General features: G+C 36.8%; 1 protein-coding gene across 1 annotated transcript in view; it reads right to left on the bottom strand.

Moving 5' to 3' along the window:
- The window catches only part of ADGRV1 (adhesion G protein-coupled receptor V1), a 279799-nt gene that overhangs the window by 64571 nt on the left and 190477 nt on the right, over positions 1-24751 (bottom strand). The window contains exons 83-84 of the mRNA XM_058424189.1: positions 15653-15769; positions 8257-8435 (exon numbers count right to left, since the gene is read on the bottom strand). Of these exons, the coding sequence (XP_058280172.1) occupies positions 8257-8435; positions 15653-15769 (296 nt within the window). The remainder of the gene's footprint in view (positions 1-8256; positions 8436-15652; positions 15770-24751) is intronic.

Here is a 24751-nt window from a genome sequence, read left to right as displayed (position 1 = left end):
AAGAAGGTATTATATATGGACTCAGTTTGTCAGTATTAATGGGGTAGTCAGAACTATGGCTGGTACTGATCTCACTTTTGCTTATCTTAGCATTTCCCAATTTATTCTGGCCTATTTTGTGACAGCTACAGCTGGTCTGAAGCTGCACAGATAAAATTGGCCATAACAGAACCCCAACTCGACCAGCCTACTTCGTTAAAGAGTAGAAGTAAACAAGTCCCTGGATGAGACAATGGCAGGTTGGATTTGATCTCAAACAGGGGACCCCAGCCTGAATTCTATCCTGAATGCAGATACCTAATTGGCCAGTGAGCTGGGCAGTGTTGAGACCCTGACAAATCAGGGGTTCAAGCACAGGAATTTTGAACCCCTATATAATGGGGCGTCCATCAATAAATGTTGGCTGTTGTTGCATGAGGTTCAGTGTGTTCAGTCGTGTGCCTGTCTCCAAGTTGTGACAATATCGGAGGTTTTTCTAATTTGGTGGAAAACAGATAAACTGAGAACAAATTGGTTTAGTAGCAGTAGGCTGTATTTTACTGATTAAAGATGACAAAGTAGGAGAGATGAAATTGCTAGTTACTTGTACAACCTGAAAAGAAATATGAAGCTTTTAAAAGCTGACCGTGGCAGGGATGCAAGCCTTCATTCTGCAGATGCTCTTTGATACTCCTGTCATAATATTACACAGGCTTCAGAAAAGTTATTGGAGGTTCTTTTGGGCACAAAAGTCCCTTAATCTCAGCCTGTTTGAAGCATCAGTCCTCATGAGCATTAGTGAGTGCAACTTTCACCCATAACAACCTATTTTTTTAACCTTTTACCATGACAGCATGATAGCATGATTTGTCAGAAATTAATCATCCCATAATGATTGGAAATTTTACAGTAACAAATATTTTCCTCTAGCTGTGTTTAAAAATTCCATCAGTCAAAGCAGACAGAATTTGTCTTTCTTTATTGTAGTTCTTTAAAAGCACAGTCCAGTGATCAATGTGTGATTCTGATGTGCTAACATTTGTTTAGCATTAACAAGAAATATTTGCCAAGATATGAAAGACATTCAACCCCCTGCCACTGTTCCCAGCTATTTCCCCCCACTGAAAATTTATATTGGTAATGAGGGATAAGTGAAAGGTAATTAAAGCCATCCCATTTAGAAGTGAGGTATTTTTAAATAATCCTTAGCAGTTGGTAGTACATCAGGCAGCTTCTTTGGAAACACAAGAGAAGTTTAGAAATTAAAACACAAATACAGGATACAAAAAGGCCAAACTTTGTACTTTATTAACTTACTCTGTAGGTTTTTCCTTATACAAGTATGTGTGTATCTATATGTATATGTATGTATACGTGTGTATGCATATATTCTTATATATTTATAAGAATGCCTGTAGTGTGGTGCTGAGTCAACACAACTGAAGTAGCTCTGGTTCATCAGAAACATTTATCCTACGGCAGCAGAGAGCTCAGGATGTTTTAATTTACTATGCAGAAAAGGACTAAGCAGCAAATGGTGAGAAATCAGCAGTGAAAACTGCAGGCTTTTTGGCCCCCAACTTTGGCTGAGTGGTTCATGAAGGATTTAGCTTTGCCTACAGATAGGCAAGCATCATTCTGGGTGGAAGTCTAGCAATAGCAGTTTGCAGTATCTTTCAAATCCTAGATGATGTGCCAGTGACCTGAGGAGAAAGGAAGTGGAAAAACTGGGATAATAGGAAAAAGAAGCTGGAGAGAGAGGGCCATGCAGGGAGACACTTCCACATCCATCCAGAATATAAAACCAGGCATTAGAGAATGAGAATTCCTCATAGATTCATCATACAAACCTCTTCCTCTCAGTATGTCTTCGAATTCAGTTAAGATCCCTGAATGCTTTTTGTGGCAATTCTTAGCTCTTTTCTTACCTATTCCTGCCTGTAAAAGTCTGGTGATTCAAACTGTTCATGGCTAAATTCAGCACTTTAGAAGTAATATGGAAAAGGAGACATGAGACTTAACCCAAATGCTTGGACAGAAATTAGCTCACTCAAGCTAAAATATTCTTGTTGCTGGTCCTTGGTTTAAAGAAAGCAGATCTCCATTTTAGGGAACATCTAGAAAGCCAGGGATCTGTTCCTGGGATGTGTGCCAACACTGAGACAGTCATACAACTGGGTGAGACCCAAGGCAGCACCCAGTATATTTTTCTGACTGGGTTAAGGGTCAGTGCACCAGACTGACAGACACTCAGAAAGAAACTGCTGTACAAAGTACTCATGACTCTTTGCAAAGGGCCTGGTACCAAAACACATTTTCTACAGAGATTCTTATCCCAATAATGTTAACAATGGATCTGCCCTGGTTTCAGTTAATTTCTTCTCAGTAGATGGTACAAGAGCTGTGTTTTGGATTGGAATGAGAATGGTGTTGATAAGACACTAATGTTTGGGGGTTTTGCTAGTCATATTTACCTAAGTCAAGGACTTTTTCTTCCTTGTCTCATGCTCTGTCAGTGAGAAGGCAGGCAAAATAAACTGGAAGGGAACATAGCTGGGACAGATGACCTGAACTGACCAAAGGGGTGTTTCCACGCCAGAGAACTTCATGGCCAGCATATAAAATGGTAAGTGCAGTCATTCTGGGTTCAGGAAGGGGTGTTTGGTATCAACCAGCCAGTGGAGACAAATTGCATCGTGCATCACTTAAAAAAAAAAAAATATATCATTGTTATGACTAATTATTAAGCTTATGATCATCATTATTTAAAATTTTTATTTTATTTTCAATTAGCAAGCATTTTTTAATCTCAATATACAAGTTTCAATTTGATTCTCCTCCCCATTCAGCTGGAATGGAGAAGGAAGAGAGGAGAAGGTGAAACACAGTGTTTCATGTCCAGCTGGGCTTAAAATCATGACAGGCTCATCTGTTCCCTGAGCCATCCCTATGTGTAAGGTTCAGAGAAAGTGCAGTGTGAGCAATAAGAAGAGCTGTTAATCACAGCAAAAAGTTCATAGTTTACAGCTTTCTTTAGCTTAATTTCCCTATCCCACAGATGTGGCTCCATAGTCACAGATCCAGTTTTTTCCTGAAAAAAACCCTCTGCTTTGAGATGGACTGTAGAGGACATAGAAGTATTTCGGTTTTTTTAGAAAGGAATGTCACTAGAAAATCTTTTTCATTATGTCTCATAGCTATTTCATGACAACAATACAAAGAAGATACGTGAGAACATTTAGCTTAACCCTTTTTGTGCTATGAGAATATGAAAATACAAATCTGAATCCAAGTGCGTGGATATTTGTACAAATTTAAAGTATTGTAACAGCATATATAATCTGTACTCTGTTTGCCACATGGCATTTTAAAGAGGAAAATGAATGTGTAACAGGATTCTCCTGACAAAGGAGATCATTCCTCCCTTGGGCAAACACAGGATCCTGCTAAAAGAAAGACACCTCTAGAAACTGGAGAGGTTAAAGGGAAAAGAGCAAGTAAAAGACAGCCAAGCCTCAGACAGGATCACAAAATTAATCAGGTTGGAAAGGAACTCTGACATCACCTAGTCCAACCTATGCCTAAACACCATATCAACTAGACTAAGTGCCACACCCAGCCTTTCCTTAAATACCTCCAGGTGACTACAGTATGTCCCTGGACAGCCCATTCCAATATCAAGTCACTCCTTCTGTAAAGAATCTCCCCTGGTGCAGCTTGAGACTATGTTCTCTCATCCTGTCACTGGTTGTCTGGGAGAAGAGGCTGATACCCACTTGGTTACAAACTCCTCTCAGTGAGTCATAGAGTGATAAAGCCTCCACTGTCTCCAGGCTCAGCCTTTCACAGGTCTGGCACTCCAGACCTTTCAGCAGCTCCATTCCAGTTCCTTGGACATACTCAAGCACCTCAGTGTCCTTCCTAAATTGAGGGGTCTGAAACTGAACACAGAACTCGAGGTGTGGCCTCACTAATGCCCAGTAGAGGAGGACAGTCACTGCCTTACCCTGCTGGCCACAATTCTGACCCAGGCCAGGGTGCCATTGGCTTTCTGGGCCTCCTGGACACAGCTTTCTCATGTTCAGATGCTGACAACCAGCACCCCCAGGCACTTTTTTACTGAGCCACTCCCCAGCCACTCCGTTCCCAGCCTGTAACTTTGAATGGGATTGTTATAGTCAAAGTGCAGGACCCGACATTTGTCCTTGTTGACCCTAATTCCATTGGTGTTGGCTCATCAATCCAGTCTGTTCAGGTCCCTCTGCAGAGCTTTCCTGACCTCCAGCAGATCAACACTCCCAGGCAACTTGGTGTTATTCACAAATTTACGAAAGATGGACTCAATCCTTTCATCCAGATCATCAGTAAAAAAATTAAACAACACTGGCCACAACTGGGCCAACACTGATCCCTGAGAGAACATGAACAAGAAACCTCCTACTTTCTCTGAACTAGAGGAAATTATAGAGTTGGCTGCAATTAAAAAAAAAAAAAAAAAAAAAAAAAAAAAAAAAAAAAAAAAAAAAAAGGAGGATATAGCATGACAAAAATCATGCTTGAAATACAGCATTTGCAAAGATAAAGGGAGATATTTGCTTATAAACTTTAAAATTCTTATTCTGTCAGGTGCAATAATTTCCTGTTTTATCTTTTTCAAAGGTTACTGTTTTAGTTTATACTCTAATAAATAAAGTCCTTTGGCATTCTTATGTGAATTTGATTTCAAGAAAGTCTAGACAGACTCAAAGTTTAAAGCAACAAGAGTTCTTGAGGTTATAAACATATGGTAGGTAGGAGATTTAAAATACCCAAGTATTATAAAGATCAAGCTTACCTTTCAGAAGAAATTTTTTATTAAACAAAGAAAAACTTGTGAACAGATGAGTTTTCAAGACAAAATTCCCTTAAAATCAAACTCCAAAGTTTACTGTGGTTCCCAAACTCTAGAGAGTTCAGCATTTGCTGCATTCTTGGTATACAAGCGAGACCTCATTTCTGAAAATCTTTCAGTTAAGGTTCTGAAAAGTTTTATCTTAGCAAAACAGTTAAACAGTGTCTTTTTTCCTAATAGATTTCTTAAAGTACAAAGACACAGTTCACCTAATATGGTGAAAAACATAAGGAGGCAAATTCAAACTGTAGATATTGACAGAGATGTATAGTACAATGGAGAGGTGAAGAGAAAGAAATCTGAATAATTACATAAAATCTAGCTCTCTCCAATTTCATCTTGGTCACTTGTCACTCTAATACTTACAGAACAAAGATGCAAGTAATAGAACTAAAATAGAAATATTTGATAGTAAAGTAGCTAATTTCTCATGTAGCCCTGAAAACTTCAGCATTATTGGAAGTTGGCAAAGTTTGCAAACACCCGTTTGCAAGCTTTGCCCTAACTCATCTTTTTTCTGAGATCAGAAGCCAGAATTATTTAATGACAAGTATCTGCTTTTGTTCACAAACATGAGTTTAAAGGTTAATTATGCTACTCTGTCTGTATTTGTACTCAAGAGATTGCCCAGAACTCTAAAAGATATTATAAAAACCTGGCACTACTCTAAAATTGTCTCTAAAATCACCATCTTTTCTAGTCTTATTCAGAGACTTCAACCTTTGCAGATTAGCAATGGGGAAATCAGCAAAGGGAGGAGTGCAAGTGTCCCTCTGTGTCACTTAGGTCTTTCACTTATCATTGAACTACAATTAAAAAAAAAAAAAAAAAAAAAAAAAAAAAAAAAAAAAAAAAAAAAAAGGCAAGCAGTTTGGTGACATTTATACAGACAAATTTGCCCACATTAAAAAAAAATTACATAATGATAAAGAGAGAATTGTTTATACCATATATAAACACTGCTAATTATTAAAGTAATCAACAGTATACTACTGGTTTATACTGTGACATGGGAGTCAGGCACTGCCATGTCACAGTATAATACAGGCATTTTTGTGTAGAATTTGTCACATCTGGAGGGAAACTCTATCCTAATACTTCCTTTGAAGCACAAAACCCAACACAGCTGAACTAACTTTTTGTCACTGCAAGTATAAAACTAACTTCTCTAAATATAGCTATACTCTTGGCTATTAATTGTGCTCACTGGTTGAGAAAAAAAACAGTTGGTCAGACTGTATCAAAAAATGGGTTGCCTGACGGAGTGATCACTTAGGAGGGAGTTAGAGTAACAGGCTTCACTACTTTTATTACTTTAACCGGTCTTCCAGCTCTCACATGTGAGGAGTTCTTACCAGCACACTATTGTTCTCAAACTATTTCTGAGGCTTATTCTGAAGTCAGTATGTAATGAGTTTGGATTTGGAAATCTCCTTGTCACTTTTTCCACTTCTGCATTTTTGTTTGGAGAAAACAAACCAAGTGCTGTAGTTCAATCTGTCCCCTTTTCTACATTCCTTCTTTCAAGGTTCTCTTGTATATCTAAGTCTTACAGTGCTCTTCAAATCAGATTGATTTTGATACTGTTGATACTATCTGTGAAAATTCTTGCAGATATCTCTTGCAGTGTTCACATTGACTGAGATGGAATAAGCTGCACATTCACTACAGTTGGGATGATTTTTGGCATTTTCCCACTGTAATAGAATGCTGGAAAATTTTTATATTTAATTTAGGCAATGGGTTTGACTGTGTGATTTTCCTCTACTTAATAATTTTATCAGAATGTAATGTTTTTCCTTGTTTTTCAAAGAATGAGACATGGACATCGAAAGAAAACAACTAGCAAACTGTTTCGCTACATAATGATACCATCAACCCACAGTTTGGCCACAGTTGGAGATCTTGATTATATTACACACATTCCTTGTGTTTACTATGCACAACGAAGCATTTTATCATAAAGAAAAAGATGTTCTGTAAAGAAATATTGATGTGTATGGCATGGAATACAGCTATGGAGCATTCCCTTATATAACATGAACATCAGCAATGGTCTGTTGTTGCAGGCCTCACTTATATTTCTGAGTTGAGTTGGTATCTATGAAAGTGGGACCAAACTTCAGCCAACATGGTACACAGAACAGTGTAACTCATTTACATCAAAACTCTGCTTACCATGCACAGTACAGATTCACACACAGATACGTACATACAAATAATATTTATAAGGCCACGTGGGTGTGTGTGTGTGTGTGTGTGTATACTTGCATATACTTAAACATTAGTATGAAATTCAAATATTTACTATTCACAGGAATTCCCTCTGTGTGAAAAAACCCCACAACACTAAATTATGGTCTCTTATAATGGAATGATGCACACTGTGTCTTCCTCTTTTATTAAAGATAGATGCATATTCTCCTGCTGTGGGTCTACCCTGAAAGCAACCTTCTATGATGTCTTCAAAAAAAGAATTTATATATTCATTTGTTTTAAAAAGAAGATAGGTGCTTAATCTTTTCTGAACATAAAACATGCAATTGTGATACAAAACCAATTATTATATTATCCTCATATCCTAAAATACCTATCATCACAGATTAAGTTTGCCCGAAAAGGAACGTGATGAAAAAAAAAAAAAAAACCCACCACCACCACCAACAAAAACAACAACAACAACAACAACAACAACAACAACAACAACAACAAAAAAAACCAACAACCACAAAACCAACAGGTAAGAAAGAGCAAGAATACTTATCTATGTACCTCCACTTAAATTCATCTGGTTCTATGAAGATATACTGTTTTAATGAAGACAGTTTCTATACTTATATATGGCTTTGAGAGGGCTGTGATAATTGTCAACACCACAGCAATTCTCAAATTTGAAGCAATTTAGAATACAACATATTCATTATGACAAAAGGAACAGTTCAGTAAAAATATCTGACATGATAATGTAGTAATACTTTTTAGCAAACAATATATTTAATAACATAAGAGATGGGGGACGTTAAGGCCTGATTTGGTTTTTATCACAGAAATTAAATGGAAGAAAACCATGCACTTTTCCTCAATCTGTAGCAGAAGCCATTTCTGGAATTACACATTCTCAGAAAAAAATAAATAATTTAGTCACTAAGCAGAGCCAGCTCTGCCAGAAGGAGAAACTGTAGCAGAGTCCAACTGAACAGAAAGTGCTGTTCTGCACATGGGTGACACACTTGCCTTATATCCACCAAGTGAGGAGTCCCCTGTCCATTTCTTCACTTGACTGTGGACTGTGGACAGACCCCCTTCTCTACAAGGAAGAAAATTAAGTACAAACCAAAATAGAGAGTACAATGTCTAGTTTATGATTTTTTTAAGGAAACACTTACAGATCACTGTAGACAAGGCCATAAATCTGTGCTGCACTGTGATGGTAGATTCCTCTCAGGATAATTAGAAGAAGAATAACAACAAAAGCTGGAAGTCCCCAACTCAAAAGGAAGTAAAGAAGATAGCGCCTCTCCGTGTGTTCATCATTCATCACAAGGACATACCAGAAATTAACAGCCTGAAGAATAATGCACAAAAAACGATCAGTAGACTTGTTGGTGATAAACTACACAAAAAACCAAATCATTCTGAAAGTCACAATGGAGCATATTTCTGCCCCGGTACATGGGTATGTATAAACACTATTCAACAAAAATACTTTGTCCTCACTTTTTTCCCTTAAGTAATGAAAAGACATTATAAAAGTAATATGCTTATTTATATAACTATTTTGAATTAGACTAACATAGCAGAAGAGACACCCTGTTTAGTAGAGAACACTATTTTCGTGATGTAAAAACAGCTTTTTGATGCAAAACTCACTTTTTTCTCTAGATATTCATACCTTCACATAGAAGACTCGCATATAGTATTTCTGAATCTTATGTGTATTTAATATTTTTGTGTTATTGTTCAGCTGTATGTATCTTGCACGCAACACACTAAGCTCCTTTGATGGTTCTGTGATCCTGTTCTGGGCTCAGCAGTACAAGACAGACAAGAAGCAAGTCCAGCAATGGTTCATAATGATTGAGGGACGAAAAATTTTCCTATGAGGGGAGACTGAGAGAGCTGTGGTTGTTCTGCCTGGAAAGAGGATGCTCTAGGGGATCATATCTGTATGTATAAACATCTGATAGGAGGCAGTGACAAAGAGGGAGACAGACTCTCCTCAGCGATACCCAGTGGTGAGCCAAGAGGCAATGGGCCCAAATTAACATACAAGAAGCTCCATCTGCATACAAGAAAAAGATTTCTTGCTGTGGAGGAAGTCAAACACTGGGCCAAGATGCCCAGAGAGGTTGTGGAGTATCCTTAGATAATCAAAACCAAACTGACCACTGTCCTGGACAACCTGCCCTAGCTTTTTGAGGTAGGATGTTGCACTAGATGGTCTCAAAGTACCCCTAAAACTTCAATGGTTCTGTGATACTGTGTAATATACACATAAGAGTTTGAGAAAAACCTGCAAATGTCAATTCACAGGTATCTCCAACAGTCTGTGTTCTCTTATGATCAATTAATCATCAAACAGCATAATTTGGTTTAAAACCATTTATGAATTACAGTAGTGGAATAGCTGAAAGTTCTTGAAGGAACTGGTCATGTGAGTAAGGAAAGGTTTCAAGTAAAACAGAACACTTAGCATATTGCTTGGATATTTGAATTTTCTTCAATATGTTCATAGCAAAAACACTGGCATGCGTGAGCATTTCTTAATGCACATCTACACACTATATCTAATAAACACCTAAGCTATCCAAAATAAAAATACTTTTTGAAAAATTTTTCTTCTCTTTCTCCAGTTCAAAAATGCTATACTGCCTACAGGTCTGCATGCTGTATTATTATTTCTGTCCTTTTATACAGGTGAATAAGGGATTAATTGCCTTTTTCTGCATATAAGATATCTAGTTTGATCTTGTACCTTTAAGCAAGTCCTGTCAGTCAACAGAGACAGGATAGGCACCTTCAGGCACTTATTAACCTTAACCCATAATCATCACTCTCTATGATCTACACAAGGGTTTCATATAATATTGTTGATTCACATGCTTCATTTTCAGCCATCTGCTGCAAGGATAAGTAAAAACCCATATACTGTGACAAGACAATGCAATGTGATTATTTTATTGAGGAAAATTTTGCACATTTCCCTCATCCAAGGGCTTCCCTACCCCTTTGTTCAGGAACACCTAATATTCATGTTCAAGTACTTAATTAGTTGTTTCTGAATTCCTTATGTAGGTATCATTAGCTAACAATCATTTCAGATTTTATTCTGTGATTTATATAGCATGAATATGCAATACTTTCTTTCACTGGTAATAAAGTACGTTGCATGCTAACAACTTGTTAAAAAAGGCTAGTAAGTGTTTTATATGCTTTTTTAGAGAATGAGATTTCATATCTAAATCCAGAGTACATAATTATATGCATTATATAATAATTCTTATGTCTTTTTTGGCTTCCGTTTGGTGATTGATGCTGTATGAACAAAGGCAAGTTTATTTTCCTTTAAAAGTTCACAGGTAAATACCACTACATCATTGCAACTATCCCATGTAGGTTGAAACAATACAAAAAACTTATTAATTCCATTGCTGGACATGCATAGGAAGAAAATATTAAACAGATGAAAATGGTATTTGGACAAGAATCCACGACTTGTGGAAGGATTTGGTTGTTCTGTTTACTTTTATGGGGGCTTAAAAACTCAATCAAAATTCTGTTTGTCACTTTATGTCAACAAACACACTTCAATTACGTGCCCTTGCAGTTCTGGCTAGGCTGTGCCCCACTGCAAGCACTTCCAGATAGCAAAATCCTTGAACTATATATGCCATTACACTCAGGGACTGTTGGTTCTACTAATTCTGACAATCTGGTGAACATTGTTCTCAGTCATTCAACTGAAATAGCTTTCTATGAAATCATACCTCATGTCCTTGCTCTGTGTTTGGTTAGCCATATTCATATATCTCACCTCATTTATCACAGCATAACACTCAAAACCACAGTTGCTGTAAAGGTGTAAGTGAGGTTGCATTATTTATATTTTCTGCATAGTTACATTTGTATTTTGATAACTCCTTTTGATGCTTCAAAATGTAATCAATTAAAAAATAGAGGAGCTAATTTTAGCAAATCCTTGCCTGTTGCCATGTTGCAACAATTACCAGCTCAACAGAAGAATAAAATGTACAGCTTATTTTCCACCTTCTCAGGTGGAGGAACAAACGGGCAAGTTGTGATTTGTTCTGATATAGAATGCAAAATAATTGTTTATTCACATAATACTCTAATGAGACAATGTGAACTTCAGAGAAGTTTTTTTTCTTTTAAAATGAGGCAACTAATGGAAATTACCTTCCCAAACCTGGGACATGTTTATTTTTCTTTTAATTATTAATTCATTTATCTTTAGTGATAATCACAGAATTTCAGAATTTTTTGTGTTGGAAGGGGCAGTCTAGTTCCACATCTCCCACCACAGGACATTCTCCACTGGACCAGTGTCCCGTGAACAGACACGGGGTTAATTTTTGCAGTAGCTACGGCTGGGACCCAGAGGTTACCCTGTATCACCTCCCATCATTGCTGGGGGTCAGGAGAAGGAACTCTTATGGGGAAAAGGGGGTTGTTCTGGGTCACTGTAGTATGGTTGAGGGAGCAGTTGGGTGGTGGTGTTTCTGTGTGAATTGTTCACTTCTTTATTGTACCCTCTGTCAGGATTGTTGCACTGCTTGTTTCCTTATCTCATTGCTGTTTCTGGCACATTGCTCTTCTCTCAACCAATGATCTTTGCCTTCAATTCTCCTCTCCAATCCAAGCACGGGAGAAGGAGGGGGAGGCTGGGAGCAAAGAGCAGTGCATGGATTCAGTGGGAGCACTAAATTGGAGAATATCATTCCTAAATAAGGACAACTAAGTTGTTTAAAGTCTCATCTCCAAACTGCCCTTGAACGCTTGCAGGGATGAAGTAGCCACAGCTTCTCTGGGCAACCTGTTCCAATGCCCCACCAGCTGTGATAATCTGCAGCTAGCTGGCAAACAACACGTGCAAAATACTTTAAATATAGTATTTTCCAATTCAGTAAGAAAACTTCTATTTTCCTTCTTATTTTTACGTATAGCTGGAGGGGCCATTTTATAATAATTCTACACTTTCATGAAACTCCTTTTTTGAAGCTGTTAAGCAGTCCACAAATTATTCTTAAAATAAAAGCATCAAACTTAATTTAAGATCAGTATACATCTTACAAGTCTGATACAAATTTATAGAAATTTATAGAAAATTTAAAGTGCCATTAAATAGATGCAGGAGAAAGATTCAGGTATGGGTGATAGCAAGTCCATGACTTTCATTCTGGTTTGCTTGTTGAATTGACACTTTCACTGTTGATTAAATTCACTCTAGCAATAGCTCAAGAAAGCACAAAAAAATCATATTTTTTTGTAATTTTATTCTGTGTCAGAATTGAAAATTGAAAACTACAGACTTTTTTTTTTTACCTGAATAGACAGCTTTTCATTTTCTTCTGTAACTTACTTTTTGCAACACATTAGAAAATACTGAGAGAATAACCTTTTTTTCCTTGTCATGCTGAAAGACACTCTTAGTGGGTGCTCCTAAGATAAATGCATTTGAAAATACAGGTTTATGCTGTTCAGTTGTACAAAGGGACACTTGTCAGGATGAAGACCTCTGGATGTCATACATTAATACAAGGCAAATGTTTCAGGCCTATAAAGAGCCATTTTCACCTTGCTTACTGCTTTTCTTCTGCAGTTAAGAAAGCTGCACCCTTTAAAAAATTGGGCAATGCTATCAACTTTCTGTGATTTACAAATTCTCCCTACAAAAAGCAAGAAGCAAGACCATACAATAAAAAAGGGATAGGAACAAACAGACAAGCAAGGATGATTTGATGTCATCTTTGTCGTGATGCTGAAAATGGACCAGATGACCTCTGAGATCCTTTCCATTCCTACATTTCAGTCAATATATGAGTAGAAACTACATTTGTAGCAGAAATACTGACATTGAATATGTCTACAAATACAAGCTTAAAATAGAATAAGAATCAAAATATGAAGCTATAGACAAATTGTTTTGTAAAGAGCATTGGCATAAGACAAAATATTAAGCATAATTACTATAGCTAGCACTATGCAGAAGATGCAAAGATTATAAAACAAATGTAAGGAATTTATCCTAGAGTCTAGAAAGTGAAGATCTTTGATCTGGACCCCAGAAATTAATCTATCTGTACTGCTAAATCTGTGTTTTCTTACAGAATTTTATTGCCTGTAAATGTTGCTCCACCACCTTTTGATCACTTAAAATAACCTAGATTTTTCAAATGTTTCAGTTTCACATACCTGCATGGTGCTTATACTTGATGATCACATTCACCCATTTCTGTATCCCATGATCAAAGCAGTCACTTGCAGATTTGTACGACGTTAAGTCAATGATCAAACATATGCACTATGCTGTGCAGCCTCACAGGGGGCAAAGTGACTGTACAAAGGACACAGAATCTGTTCCTCTATTTTTATTCTTTTCCAGACATAAGTATTTAAGTCCCATTTAAATATAAATACGTTATTAAGTCTGATTTTAAAATCAAGTCAAGTGTATAAAATATACTACACTGAGAAAGACAAACATTAACTTCCCACACTTTCAAGTCTGTTGTTCAAACAGCAGTAGCATGCAGACTTCCCAAATCAGTCTGGTTTTCTCTTGGATCCACAAGCTTTTCTAGAGCTTTTCTAGAGCTGTCATGGGGACCAATTCAAGCACAGAGACGTCCCCAGCACTTCTTCCTATGCGCTGATATAGCTTACTCACTCCTTAATGAGATATATAAAATCAAGACCTATTCCCAGCCAAGAGAAGCAAACTCAAAGTGAAGACTAGGTTGATCTATATGTCAGATTACTTTTTTCCTTTTGGGTCTTTCAAAGTTCAGAAATTATTCTCAGCTGAAGATCTGCACCTACAAAAAGAACCATCTTCAATCAGCTCATCACTTAGCGTTCTTGTTCTGTCAGATTTCCTTGAAGAGTCTTCATGTTTAACACAAGCCTGAGACTCCACTAAATGCAATGTATTAGGCAAATTCTTAGGATATGACCAAAGTGTGCTTTAAAAAATAACTTTGGATTTCGACTAAAGACATCAAAATGACCAACTGTTAACAATCATACAAGGGTGTTTTTTTGCCATTATAAGTAATTTTTGTAACTCCATGCAATGTAAGCACATAGAATGGGATGATAAAATACTATCAAACACTGAGTTACCAAAGCTTGAGACATCCCAGTAAAAAAGAAACTTTAAAAGGTTGCTTTGTCCAAATTAGAAAATGGTGAGGAGCCCTGAAGCAATTTATGAATAAAGTGAATGAGCAACTGTGAAGATTAGAGTTTACAGTTTACAAAATAATTTATCGTTAACCTACAAGAACATAATTTGCCAAGCAAACAAATTTCTGTATTGAGGACTTCTACAGGTAGCGTGCTAAGGCTAATGAGCACAGCTGAGCTGTTGGAGAGGTCACTTGGGTTCTCAATGAATATGAACCTGACATATCCCAGGAAAATGCCATGTATCACGTGAATGTTACTGGGAGAGAAAGTTGCATTTAGATGCAGCCTAATTTGCAATTTTTGGTTTGGTCTGACAGCCTGCATATTGGAGGATTTATCTGGTAAGATATGGAGCTGCATATATAAAGCTGTATGCCCTAATAAACGTGCTGGGGAAAAATCCTCTTAAAATAACAGACAAAGAAATCACTTAACTCACATACTGGTGCTAAATATACATTTCTATATGAGGGCATAATAATGTATTTTTTCAAATAACCCCACAGCTTGTTATTTTGAGTAACTTACAATTGGTAATTTTCCATAACTAATTTGATTGTTCATGGTGTTCCATATTAGCTCAATTGTTTTTTCCACCATTTACTGTTCTATCTATATCAAATGAGCAACAGAGCTGTGAGTAGTCTGGAGTACTAGTCTGATGAGGAATGGCTGAGGGAGCTGGGGGTGTTCAGCCTGGAGAAAAGGACAGGGGGGCATGGTTTAGTTGTGGACTTGGCAATATTGAGTTACCTATTCGACTTGATGATCCTAGAGGGCTTCTACAATCCAAATGATTCTATGAATCTATAAAAATTCTGGTAATAATTATGAATACATATATTCTGTATTTTAATGCAAACTTGTGAAGGTATGTTTGTCATGTTATACAGGTTTAATGACAAAACTGCCATGGACTCAACAAATTACAGTGCAGTTTTTATATTTACATTTCACCTGTAAGAGACTGGTTCAGAAGACCAAATAAGAGACGTTCAGAAAAACTATTAACAGTAAGAAGAATAATTCTTCCTTATTCTGAGATAATTCTTCCTTGTTCTGAGGATGAAGTGGGATGAAGACATTCTTACATAGCTGTAATGGAAATGAGTGGAAAAGTCTTTATATTGTTTGTATATTTGGCCTTGGAGTTGTGTCACTCTAGGTTTAATAAAAGCCATCTAAAGTTATGGCCTTCTAGTAGCACTGAACTTAGGTGCTCTATATCTCTCTCTATACATAGATATGCAGATATGTATATATATGCTCTAAAATATAATAGAAATACAGTCTAACTATCAGTTACTTTTACAGGTGTTTTGGGGAAGTGATAAAAAGGACTAAGATACCAACCTGAATAAGCATCCAGCTGAACTGGCAGAGGTAAAGGTAATGGGTAACAGATGCGAGGGCAAAGCAGCTTTCCTCTGAGATATGCTGGCTCATGTAAGCAGAGGCCAGAAACGAAACCTGCCAGGGAAAAAAATGAATACATGCATATTGGAATTAAACAAAATTAATTTAATATTAACAATAAGGGGAAAAATTAATTTGGAAATAAAACATACACTGAATTACTATTTCAGAGACTCAGGAAAGATATCTTAGATATTTAATATTCACTCAAAAGAAGTTATGCTTAAACACTGTCAGCCCCTAAACCAGCTTTAAACTTTTTGCAGACCATCTCATATCTCTTTGTTGAGAGATGTTAGTTGTTTAGTATGACCTGAGATTAGCTTGGCTGGTTAGAACATGGTGCTAATAATGCCAAGGTTGTGGGTTCAATCTCTGTATTCACTAAAGAGTTGGACTCAATGATTTTTGTGAGTCCCTTCCAACTCAGAATACTCTGTAATAAAATAAGTTTTAAGTAGAATTACTTAAATTGAGTTATATTACTCAGATTTAGTACATTGGTTGCTATGCTTTACTTGCTTACCACAAGCTGTGGTCTTACACCTAGATATATTTTTGGCTAGAATGGAAAAGAATATTTGTATTGCACTGATATTGTTTTGGCTAGGTAATGTTTACCCTAAATCTGGGGCATTCTAATGCTTGGGTCAAGCTTGTAAAATGAGGAAGCGCACCTGAGAGGGAGGGTATGTATGGGCAAGAAATCAGGAGAGGCATCCATGGGCCATCTGGAGTTGCCCTCTGTAAAGGGACCCTGGTCCCTGCAGTGACAGTCTCGGGTGGTGCAAGTGTAACTCCTTGAGTGGTGTCAGAATGTTCAGGCAGTGGCCTCTCCTTTAACACACTGCACCCTTATATGATGAGACTACACAGAGATTTAATACATTTTGTTTAAATTTTTTTCCATGCAGCATTAGAAACGGGGTTTTTTTAATTGTGGGTGGAGATTTTAAAACTAAAAGAGATGTTATCTTCTGATTTGAGTAAATCCAGATATTTTATAAAGTAAACAAACAAACTCAAGAGGCATTTACTGTGTTCAGGCTGTCAGACATGTAGGAATATACCTCAGCCCCCAAGATAGCAATACTGGGCAAAAGGGAGGAAGCAACTATTCCTTTATCTAATACCATACCAGGATTTCACATTCATAAAGCAGCTACAATTTGGTTTTTTTCCACAGTTAGGCCGAATGTCAAAGGCATTATATATCAGCTGGAAAAGTACCCAATGCATTGTCTAAGGAACAAAGGTATTCCAATTCTGACTGCAATGAATGTAGCTAGACAATTTCAACATAGCATTTTGAGTTAAAACATAACTCAGAAACCTTAAGCCCCTTCTGTAAATTTCTTTACAAAAGAAATGGCTCTACAAGCAAAATTCATAGAAGACTTAAAGTGTTCACATAAAGAAAGGTTCTATTCATCCACTGTGCTGATCATTTTTTCTTTCCCCGACAAAAAACCTACTTTTTTGACCAACGGCCCATTAACTTATTAGTAACATAAATTAATGGGCTGTGGAGACCGATTTTACGTACATAAAATCAAGAGATAGGATAGGTAAGAATATTAAAGTAAATTAAGTGGTTTGGGAAAAATGCTGACACTGTATTTGCAACAAAATACTCACATGGTACTGGATAATCTTTACACAGTCTCTTTATCATAAAGGTAACCTTATAAAGACAGGATAATGCTACCTCACCACGAAATGGAAGAATAATATAGAGTAATTCGGCAACAAGTGGACTAAAAACAATAATGAAATGCATTTCAATATCTAAAGGGAAAACCCCACACTTTACATATTTTATCTGGTATTTATCAGCTTCTGCTGAGATCTGGCATCTAATCATGGCCACATAACCATTCAGTTCTTAAGAGGTTAACACACAGCTTAATAAAGACTGGTCTTTGCTGAATTCTGACACTGCTGAAAGAAATCCCATCATCTGGAGTGGGTTAAACACAACTGAACTATGTCTGCAATAGCTGCCATCCATAGGCATGAGGGGGATAAACAAAAAGTGTTTGTGGAAACAACCCCATAGCAGCAGCTCCGTCAAACACTAGCAGTAGTAATTAGTCTAAAACTTGAGCAAATCCTTCTACTGACAACAAACATCTGGGTGGAAAGGCTTTACCATCTTTTGTTCTCTGAAGCCTTGTGTATATGTCAAGGACAGACTTCTAGCCTAGAGACAAATAGGAGATGCAAATACAAAAGCAGACTCATGGAGTCCTGGAATATGCTTTTAACCCCTTTTGGACTGAACATTGGCTTGAAAGCATTTATAACCAAGGAACTATAATTCCTACCACTCTCCTGTGCTTCAAGAAAAATAAGGTTTTGCATATTAAAAAAGAGGAGTATATCACTATAACAACAGTTTTCCCATGAAAACAATGCAAAGAGTCCAAAAATGTGCTAAAAAATGCATATCTGTGATAGAAACTGACTTTTCTTAAGGGAACGAGACTGCAATATAGCAGGAGTAATCCGTCAGCCAAGAATGTGCTGTAATTAGTGGCCCTAGAGTATTTTAGGGGAAAAAAAAAAAGAAAAAGAGGAAAAATATAGAACTTTCATGGACTTGTTATCTTGTATCTTGGTCAGAAGAGATGAGAGCTGGTTTATAACACAAAAAAACCTACAAACTGACAAATGTGCCTTCCCAATAAAGTGCTCCTTAGAGTAATTGCCTCATGTCTTCTTGTGCCTCACTTAGTTATTATCTGTAGGGTGCAATCTTTTGCAGCAAGGAACCTATTACTTTAATTACTTTAATAACAAAAATATGTGCCATCTATTGGAACAAGTTGTTCCCCCTTGGATCTTTAAAGTATATGATCATTATAATACCAATTGTCCAGAGCTCTTTTTGGAGAGAACTTACAGCTTAAATAGCCCTTTTCAACCTTGGTATACTGACATTTATATCTATGCTGAGATGCTAACATAATGCTTCTTCTTCATGCTTGTTAAGGTGATCAGCCTTGACCCAAAATGATTTAATTGATAATCCCTTAAATTGCTTAAGTAGTAGGCTGATACTTTTATTAATTTGACTGTGATGGTTCCATAACACACTGAAAATTATGGTGATATCATATCATCATATGACATCATATCATATCATATCATATCATTCAAAAGGTTCCCCTTAACAGAGTGAAAAAAGAAAAAAGTTAAAAAATAAAATACTATAAATAAATGCACTTCAGTATAACAGCAAAAAGCTCTTTGATAGGGTCCCCATCTGACAGTAATTTATTCAGTCAATTAAAGGGCATTGCAATTCTTTTAAAATTTTAAGACAGTAATCTAGCAATTACTTCAAGAAAATAATTACCAGGATATTCCATCTAAGTCATCAACACCAAACTATAAATGAATAACATGAGATGATTTACAAAATTTTATGTTCCTGTATGAAAAGTATTTTTGTACTGCTGTTTCCATGGTAGGTTGTGGTAGGTTGTATCTGAACCTCACTCCTCTACTAGCTGAGATCTGTTCCTAGTTTCCAGCATGCACTTTTTCGTGGTCAGTTTATATCTGTTTTGATTTCTGTTGTAAGTCTCTCAGGTTATACAGGATTTCCTCCCACTTTGGGTTTGTACTATGATGAATTTATGGAAAGCAGGAGTACTCTCCCTCAGGCTCCATTTTTCAGGGTTAATTGAGCCACTGCATAACACAGTACTTTGTAGAGATGCCTAAGCTGATCTGGACAACAAAAGCAGCATAGCTCCATGAATATAGCATCTGTCTAGATCAAATTACCTTGTTTCTCACAGTAACCATACATACTGAAATGTACGCTCACACAAGTGAAAACTTGTGCTTGTGCAAAAAGTCTTTGCAGCTTATGCACCGATTTCATTGTCCCTCTTTTTACTGGTGACACTTAGTCAGGGTTGGATGGTGAAAAACTGCAGAGGTTTCACAAGATTCTCATCCAGCAGTTTTCTTACTTCCCTACATACCATGCAAAAATTTCTGATCAGTCATAGATTTACAGAATTGGTTGGAAGGGACCTTAAATATAATCTAGTTACAAAATCCCTTCATGGGCAGAGACACCTTCCATTACACCAGGTTGCTTTAAACCTCATCCACCCTGGCCTTGAACACTTTCAGGAAGGGGGCAGCTACAGCTTTTCTGGGCAATCTGTGCCAGTTCCTCACCACCATCACAGTATTTTCCTAATATCTAATCTAAACTTATTGTCAGTTTTAGTCCTTTCCTCTTGCTCTGTCACTATATATTCTTGTGAACTGTTTACCTCTCTTGTAGGCTCCCTCCAGGTACTGGATGGCCACAATTAGATCTCCCCAAAGCTTTATCTTCTCCAGAGTGAGCAATTCCAACTCTCCTAGCTTTTCCCCGTAAGAGAGGTGTTCCACCCCTTTAATAATCTTGTTGGACTTGCTCCAACAGGTCCATGCCCCTTCTGGGCTGGAGACCTCAGACATGATTGTAGATGTGGTCTCATGAGAGTGGAGTGGAGGGGCCAAATCCTCTCCCTCAATGTGTTTGCCACACTGCTTTGGATGCAGCCGAGAATACAGTTGGCTTTTTAGGCTGATATATGGTAATACCTTAGTGATCATCTGAAGCACACGGTTTTTCTTCTTATTTTTACTTTTTGGCGCAGAACTTTGCTGTTAGCCTACAAGTTATGACTGTTCAACTTGTTCTAGAAAATATTCCTGAATTTCACACTTCAGTCTTCAAAGCTATTCACAGCTTTCTATGTCCTACCCCACTACCCCTTAGTGTCAGTGTTTCTCTGCTTTCTGCCATTGGTGCATTTTGCCTGGGCATTTATTTTCTGTGCCACAAACCAGGGCTCTAGGACCAGTACAATACCTCTCTTTTTCATAGTTGTCTCACAGTTACTCTCTCGTAGTTGTCTTTTCTCCTTAGTCTGTATCTTCTCAGATCTGAGTTCCTGGACTAATTTCCCTCCATTATTATTTTATTAATTATGTGACACATTATGTACTTTACTGTATTTATCTCGTCAAAGAAAATTATCAGTTTGGTGTAATCTAAATATAAGCACATGTGAGTTCTATTCTCTCCTTCATTTATCACTATTGACTTTTGAGAGATTTTTTTTTTTTAAACCTTAGATGCTTCTGGTATTGTATTAATGGGCCTCCAGTTGCCAATATTAATTTTTTTTTTACTATATATTACTCTTAATATATTATTTTCTGGTCATATACTGGCACTCAGAAGTGAAGGATTTTTTGGAAGCACCTGCTGTGAGACCTGCAAGGTATTCTACAAGCCTTATCAAAGTTAGGATTGGGAGCTTCTCTGTTTCAGACTATCAATGCACCTATGCATTGAACGTTCCTTCTCTCTTGGCAACCATATCCTTCACTCCACACTACATCATCTTGACTTTATCTCAGTGGTGACCTTTAATATCACTGTCTTCTCTGACAATTGAACTTTTTTTCTGTTGGAAGTCACATTTACTATATTTACTTTTCCTGCCTCATTGCAAATTTTTACCAGAAATTTTACATTATTCTCTCTTCATTTATATTAATAAAACACATTCACTAACCAACCTACCAAGGAACTAATCAACCAACTTTAACAAAAATTCCACACAAGACAACACTATTGTCAACCAAACCAAATGTACAAAGTTTATCCACTGACGCCAACTAAAGATGATGAGAGCAAAGCAATGAGCTTTCTAATGATTGAAGAACTTATTAAACTCTAAGTTCAGAATTAACAGATCTCAACCTCATAACAGAAATTTACAGAGAAAACAATGAGTCTAAGTTGCCTTTTTAATACTGTACAAAAGAGAAAAAGTAAATACCAGAAGTCAAAAGAAATTACATACCAATCAGGTAAAAAAAAAAAAAAAAATTAAATAAATAAACAGAGAAGTAAGTTGTCTGAAAACTGAAATAGGAATTATGTATGAAAAACAAATAAGAGCAGTAGTGATGCCAGTTTGTCATAATTCATGCTGAAATGTTATCATATGTTAGACCTTAAAATAAGGATACAGCATATGACACAAGAAAACAAACCTTACCTTTACATTGCAACAAACATGGAAATACTAAATGAGTTCTTTGCCCCAGAGTTGTCTAGTTAAGACCAGACTTCAGGGATGCTGTGTCCCAGAAACTAGGGGATAAGTTTGGAGCAAGGAAGATATATCCTTGCTGGAAGAGGGTCAGGACTGGGAAGAATTTAGCACACAGGACAATGACACCCGATGCAATGCCTACATGACTGTTGAGTGAGCTGGTTTTTGTCATTGCAAGACCACCTGTGATAACCCTTCAATAATCAGGTGATGAGGAAGTGCCCAAAGACTGGAGGAAAGCAAAAGTCAAGAAGTGCAAGGAGGAGGGTCTGGGCAACTACCAGTTGGTCAGCCTCACCTTCACCTTTGGGAATGTGACAGAGCAGCTAATCCTGCAAACAATTTATAGGCGCGTTAAGGATGAGACAATCACCAGGAGTGGCCAGCATGGTTTCAGTGAGGGAAAGTCATGCTTGACCAACTTGATAAACTTCTGTGATGAAGTCACTGGCCTGGTGGATAAAGAGAGAGCAGCATATATTGTCTACCTGGACATAAGTAAAGCCTTTGACTCTTTCTCTGGTAAGATATTCACAGATGAGCTGTTGAATTATGGGCTGGAAATGCAGACAGTGAGGTTGACTCAAAACTAGTTTAAACTTGTTTGGAAAGTACTGATTTTAAGTGTTTTATGTGACGACACTTCAGAACCGTTCAAAGAAGTGCAATGAAGCTGATTAATTTGAAGCACTGTGACGAAAGAAAGAATATACCTTAAAAAAAAAAAAAAAAGTAAATAAAACTTTTTTCCTTGCATTTTGTGGCAAACTGTATCACATAATATATTTCCATTCAGAGAATGAGCACCACCCAGTGAGGGGGACCAGAAGGTTTGTCTGTTGAAACCATAGGTAACTGATTAACCATGTTCCAGTAAATTCAAACCAGTTTGTCTTAATGTTCTGTCCCAATTTTTCAGCCTGACAATGCAGTAAATACTGGGGGGGAAAAAAACCAAACCAAAACAAACCAAAAAACAAACAACAAAAAAAACCACTTTACAAAGAACTAAGTCTATCTGATGCAATATTAGCCATACAAGTTGTTAAACAGGAAGTAAACAAGCTGTAAAACAGGAAGTTTCAGTGCTGATACTGGAAGTGTTAAAACCCTGAGGCAGTAAGTAAAATAAAAGTTAAAAATAAAATAATAAAGCAGTAAAACATCATTTATCATTTTAAGAATTAAAAAATATTTTCACAAGGGGAGAATAAATCTGAGAGCAATAATCTTTCCTAATTGCAAGAAGTGATGAAAAGACAGCTTGTTGTGACTGGCCAAGAAAAAAGAACATCTTGCAATGCCTTAGGGGAGGAGCTGCGGAGAATCTAACCCCCGCAAATATAAAAGCATCAAGCAGCTGAACAAGAAGCATTTAGCTCTGGAAGAGGGCACAGGGTTAAGGTCTGACAAATCTCCTTACAACAGTTTTAATTTCCCATTTCAGCAGGATGCACTCTGCCTCCTGCAGCTGAGAAAAAGGTCCTTCCCACCTGGAGAAACCCGCAGAGCAACTAGTAAACTCTTTTAAAACACATTGGAGTGTGCCTGTGAGGAACCTGTCAGTATACTTCTGCCACATTTTTGCAATTTATGTAAAATGCTGTTTCACAGTATGAGCTCACAAAGCTTTAGAACTCACCTTCTAGACAGAAATGTGTTCTTATACGTCTTACTGAAATGGATCCTAACAGTGGTTGTCTAATTTCTTTTCATAATAAACAATTTTTTGTCTTTTATCAACTTTATTAAATTGTCTACATGGAGACTGTTTACCTTACAGAGATGGTTTACATGAAGCTATATTAAAAAAAAAATGAAAAAAACCCCAAAGAACTCAACCACATATTATCTATGATTATACCAACCCAATCTCAACAGAGGAACAGTATCAAGACCATAATTTAAAGTGCTGTTCCTTTTGTTGGACTTAATTGCAATGAACAATAACGTAGGAAAATAAACACATTTAAACTCTCATGTCCTCCCTGAACTGCTCTCTTATGCTTTGAATTTACTTTATATGGGTAAAAAAGGGGTTCTCCCCTTGAACACAGGGACATTGCTTAATAATAGTGCATATGAATCATACTTTTTGTTGCTGTTCTGTAAGACAGGACAGCACAGATGTGAGCCAAGTGTTCTGGTGTTTTGTATTCTGATACTAAATGCCAGCAGAAAAATACTAACCAAGGATGTACAAAAACTGGAGAGATTCATGGCTGCCAGCAAATATTCTAAGTCACTTTTTCTGGAAAAAGTAACAATACAACACAGAGTATGTATCAGAGCACAGAGGAAAAGGCTATATAAGTTAGAAGATTCAAAACACAGTATTTAACTGGGTGAAAAGTTCAATAACTAGTTTTTTGTTTCATATTTATTCTGTATTAATATCACTAAAGTAAGCAGGTAAAGTTCCTTTGAGAATTTATGTGAATGTTAAATTACTTCACTGGTCATTAAGTGGTTTATTTGAGAGGAATCCTTTGTAATTGACACTACAAAAACCCACATATACATGGGTTAAGCAGTATTTGTGTCTTCAGTTAAGTCAGTGAACATACATATTAAAAAATAAGGGCCTTATGAACAGCAGCACCATAGTCTTACTCTATGATTTCTGTGTGTTTTGTATTTTAGAGCTATTTTTATGTTTACAATTTATTTGCTCAGATTGTTTATTCTTTATCATTGTAAACTGGCATTGTAAGAAAAGCCAAACAGCTAACTGAAATAAAATACCTTGAAATGCTGAAATTATATTTACAACAGTGACCCACAGTGCTTTTGTAAAATGCTTATACTTTATTAATCAGCAGCAGAACTGGCAACAATTTTAAGTAGTGATTAGACATCAGTTACGATATTCATTCCTTTCCCCCAGGTGAGC

Source organism: Hirundo rustica, chromosome Z (genome assembly GCF_015227805.2).
Source record: "Hirundo rustica isolate bHirRus1 chromosome Z, bHirRus1.pri.v3, whole genome shotgun sequence".
NCBI classification, from domain to species: Eukaryota; Metazoa; Chordata; class Aves; order Passeriformes; family Hirundinidae; genus Hirundo; species Hirundo rustica.
This window is presented reverse-complemented; position numbering and strand designations above follow the sequence as displayed.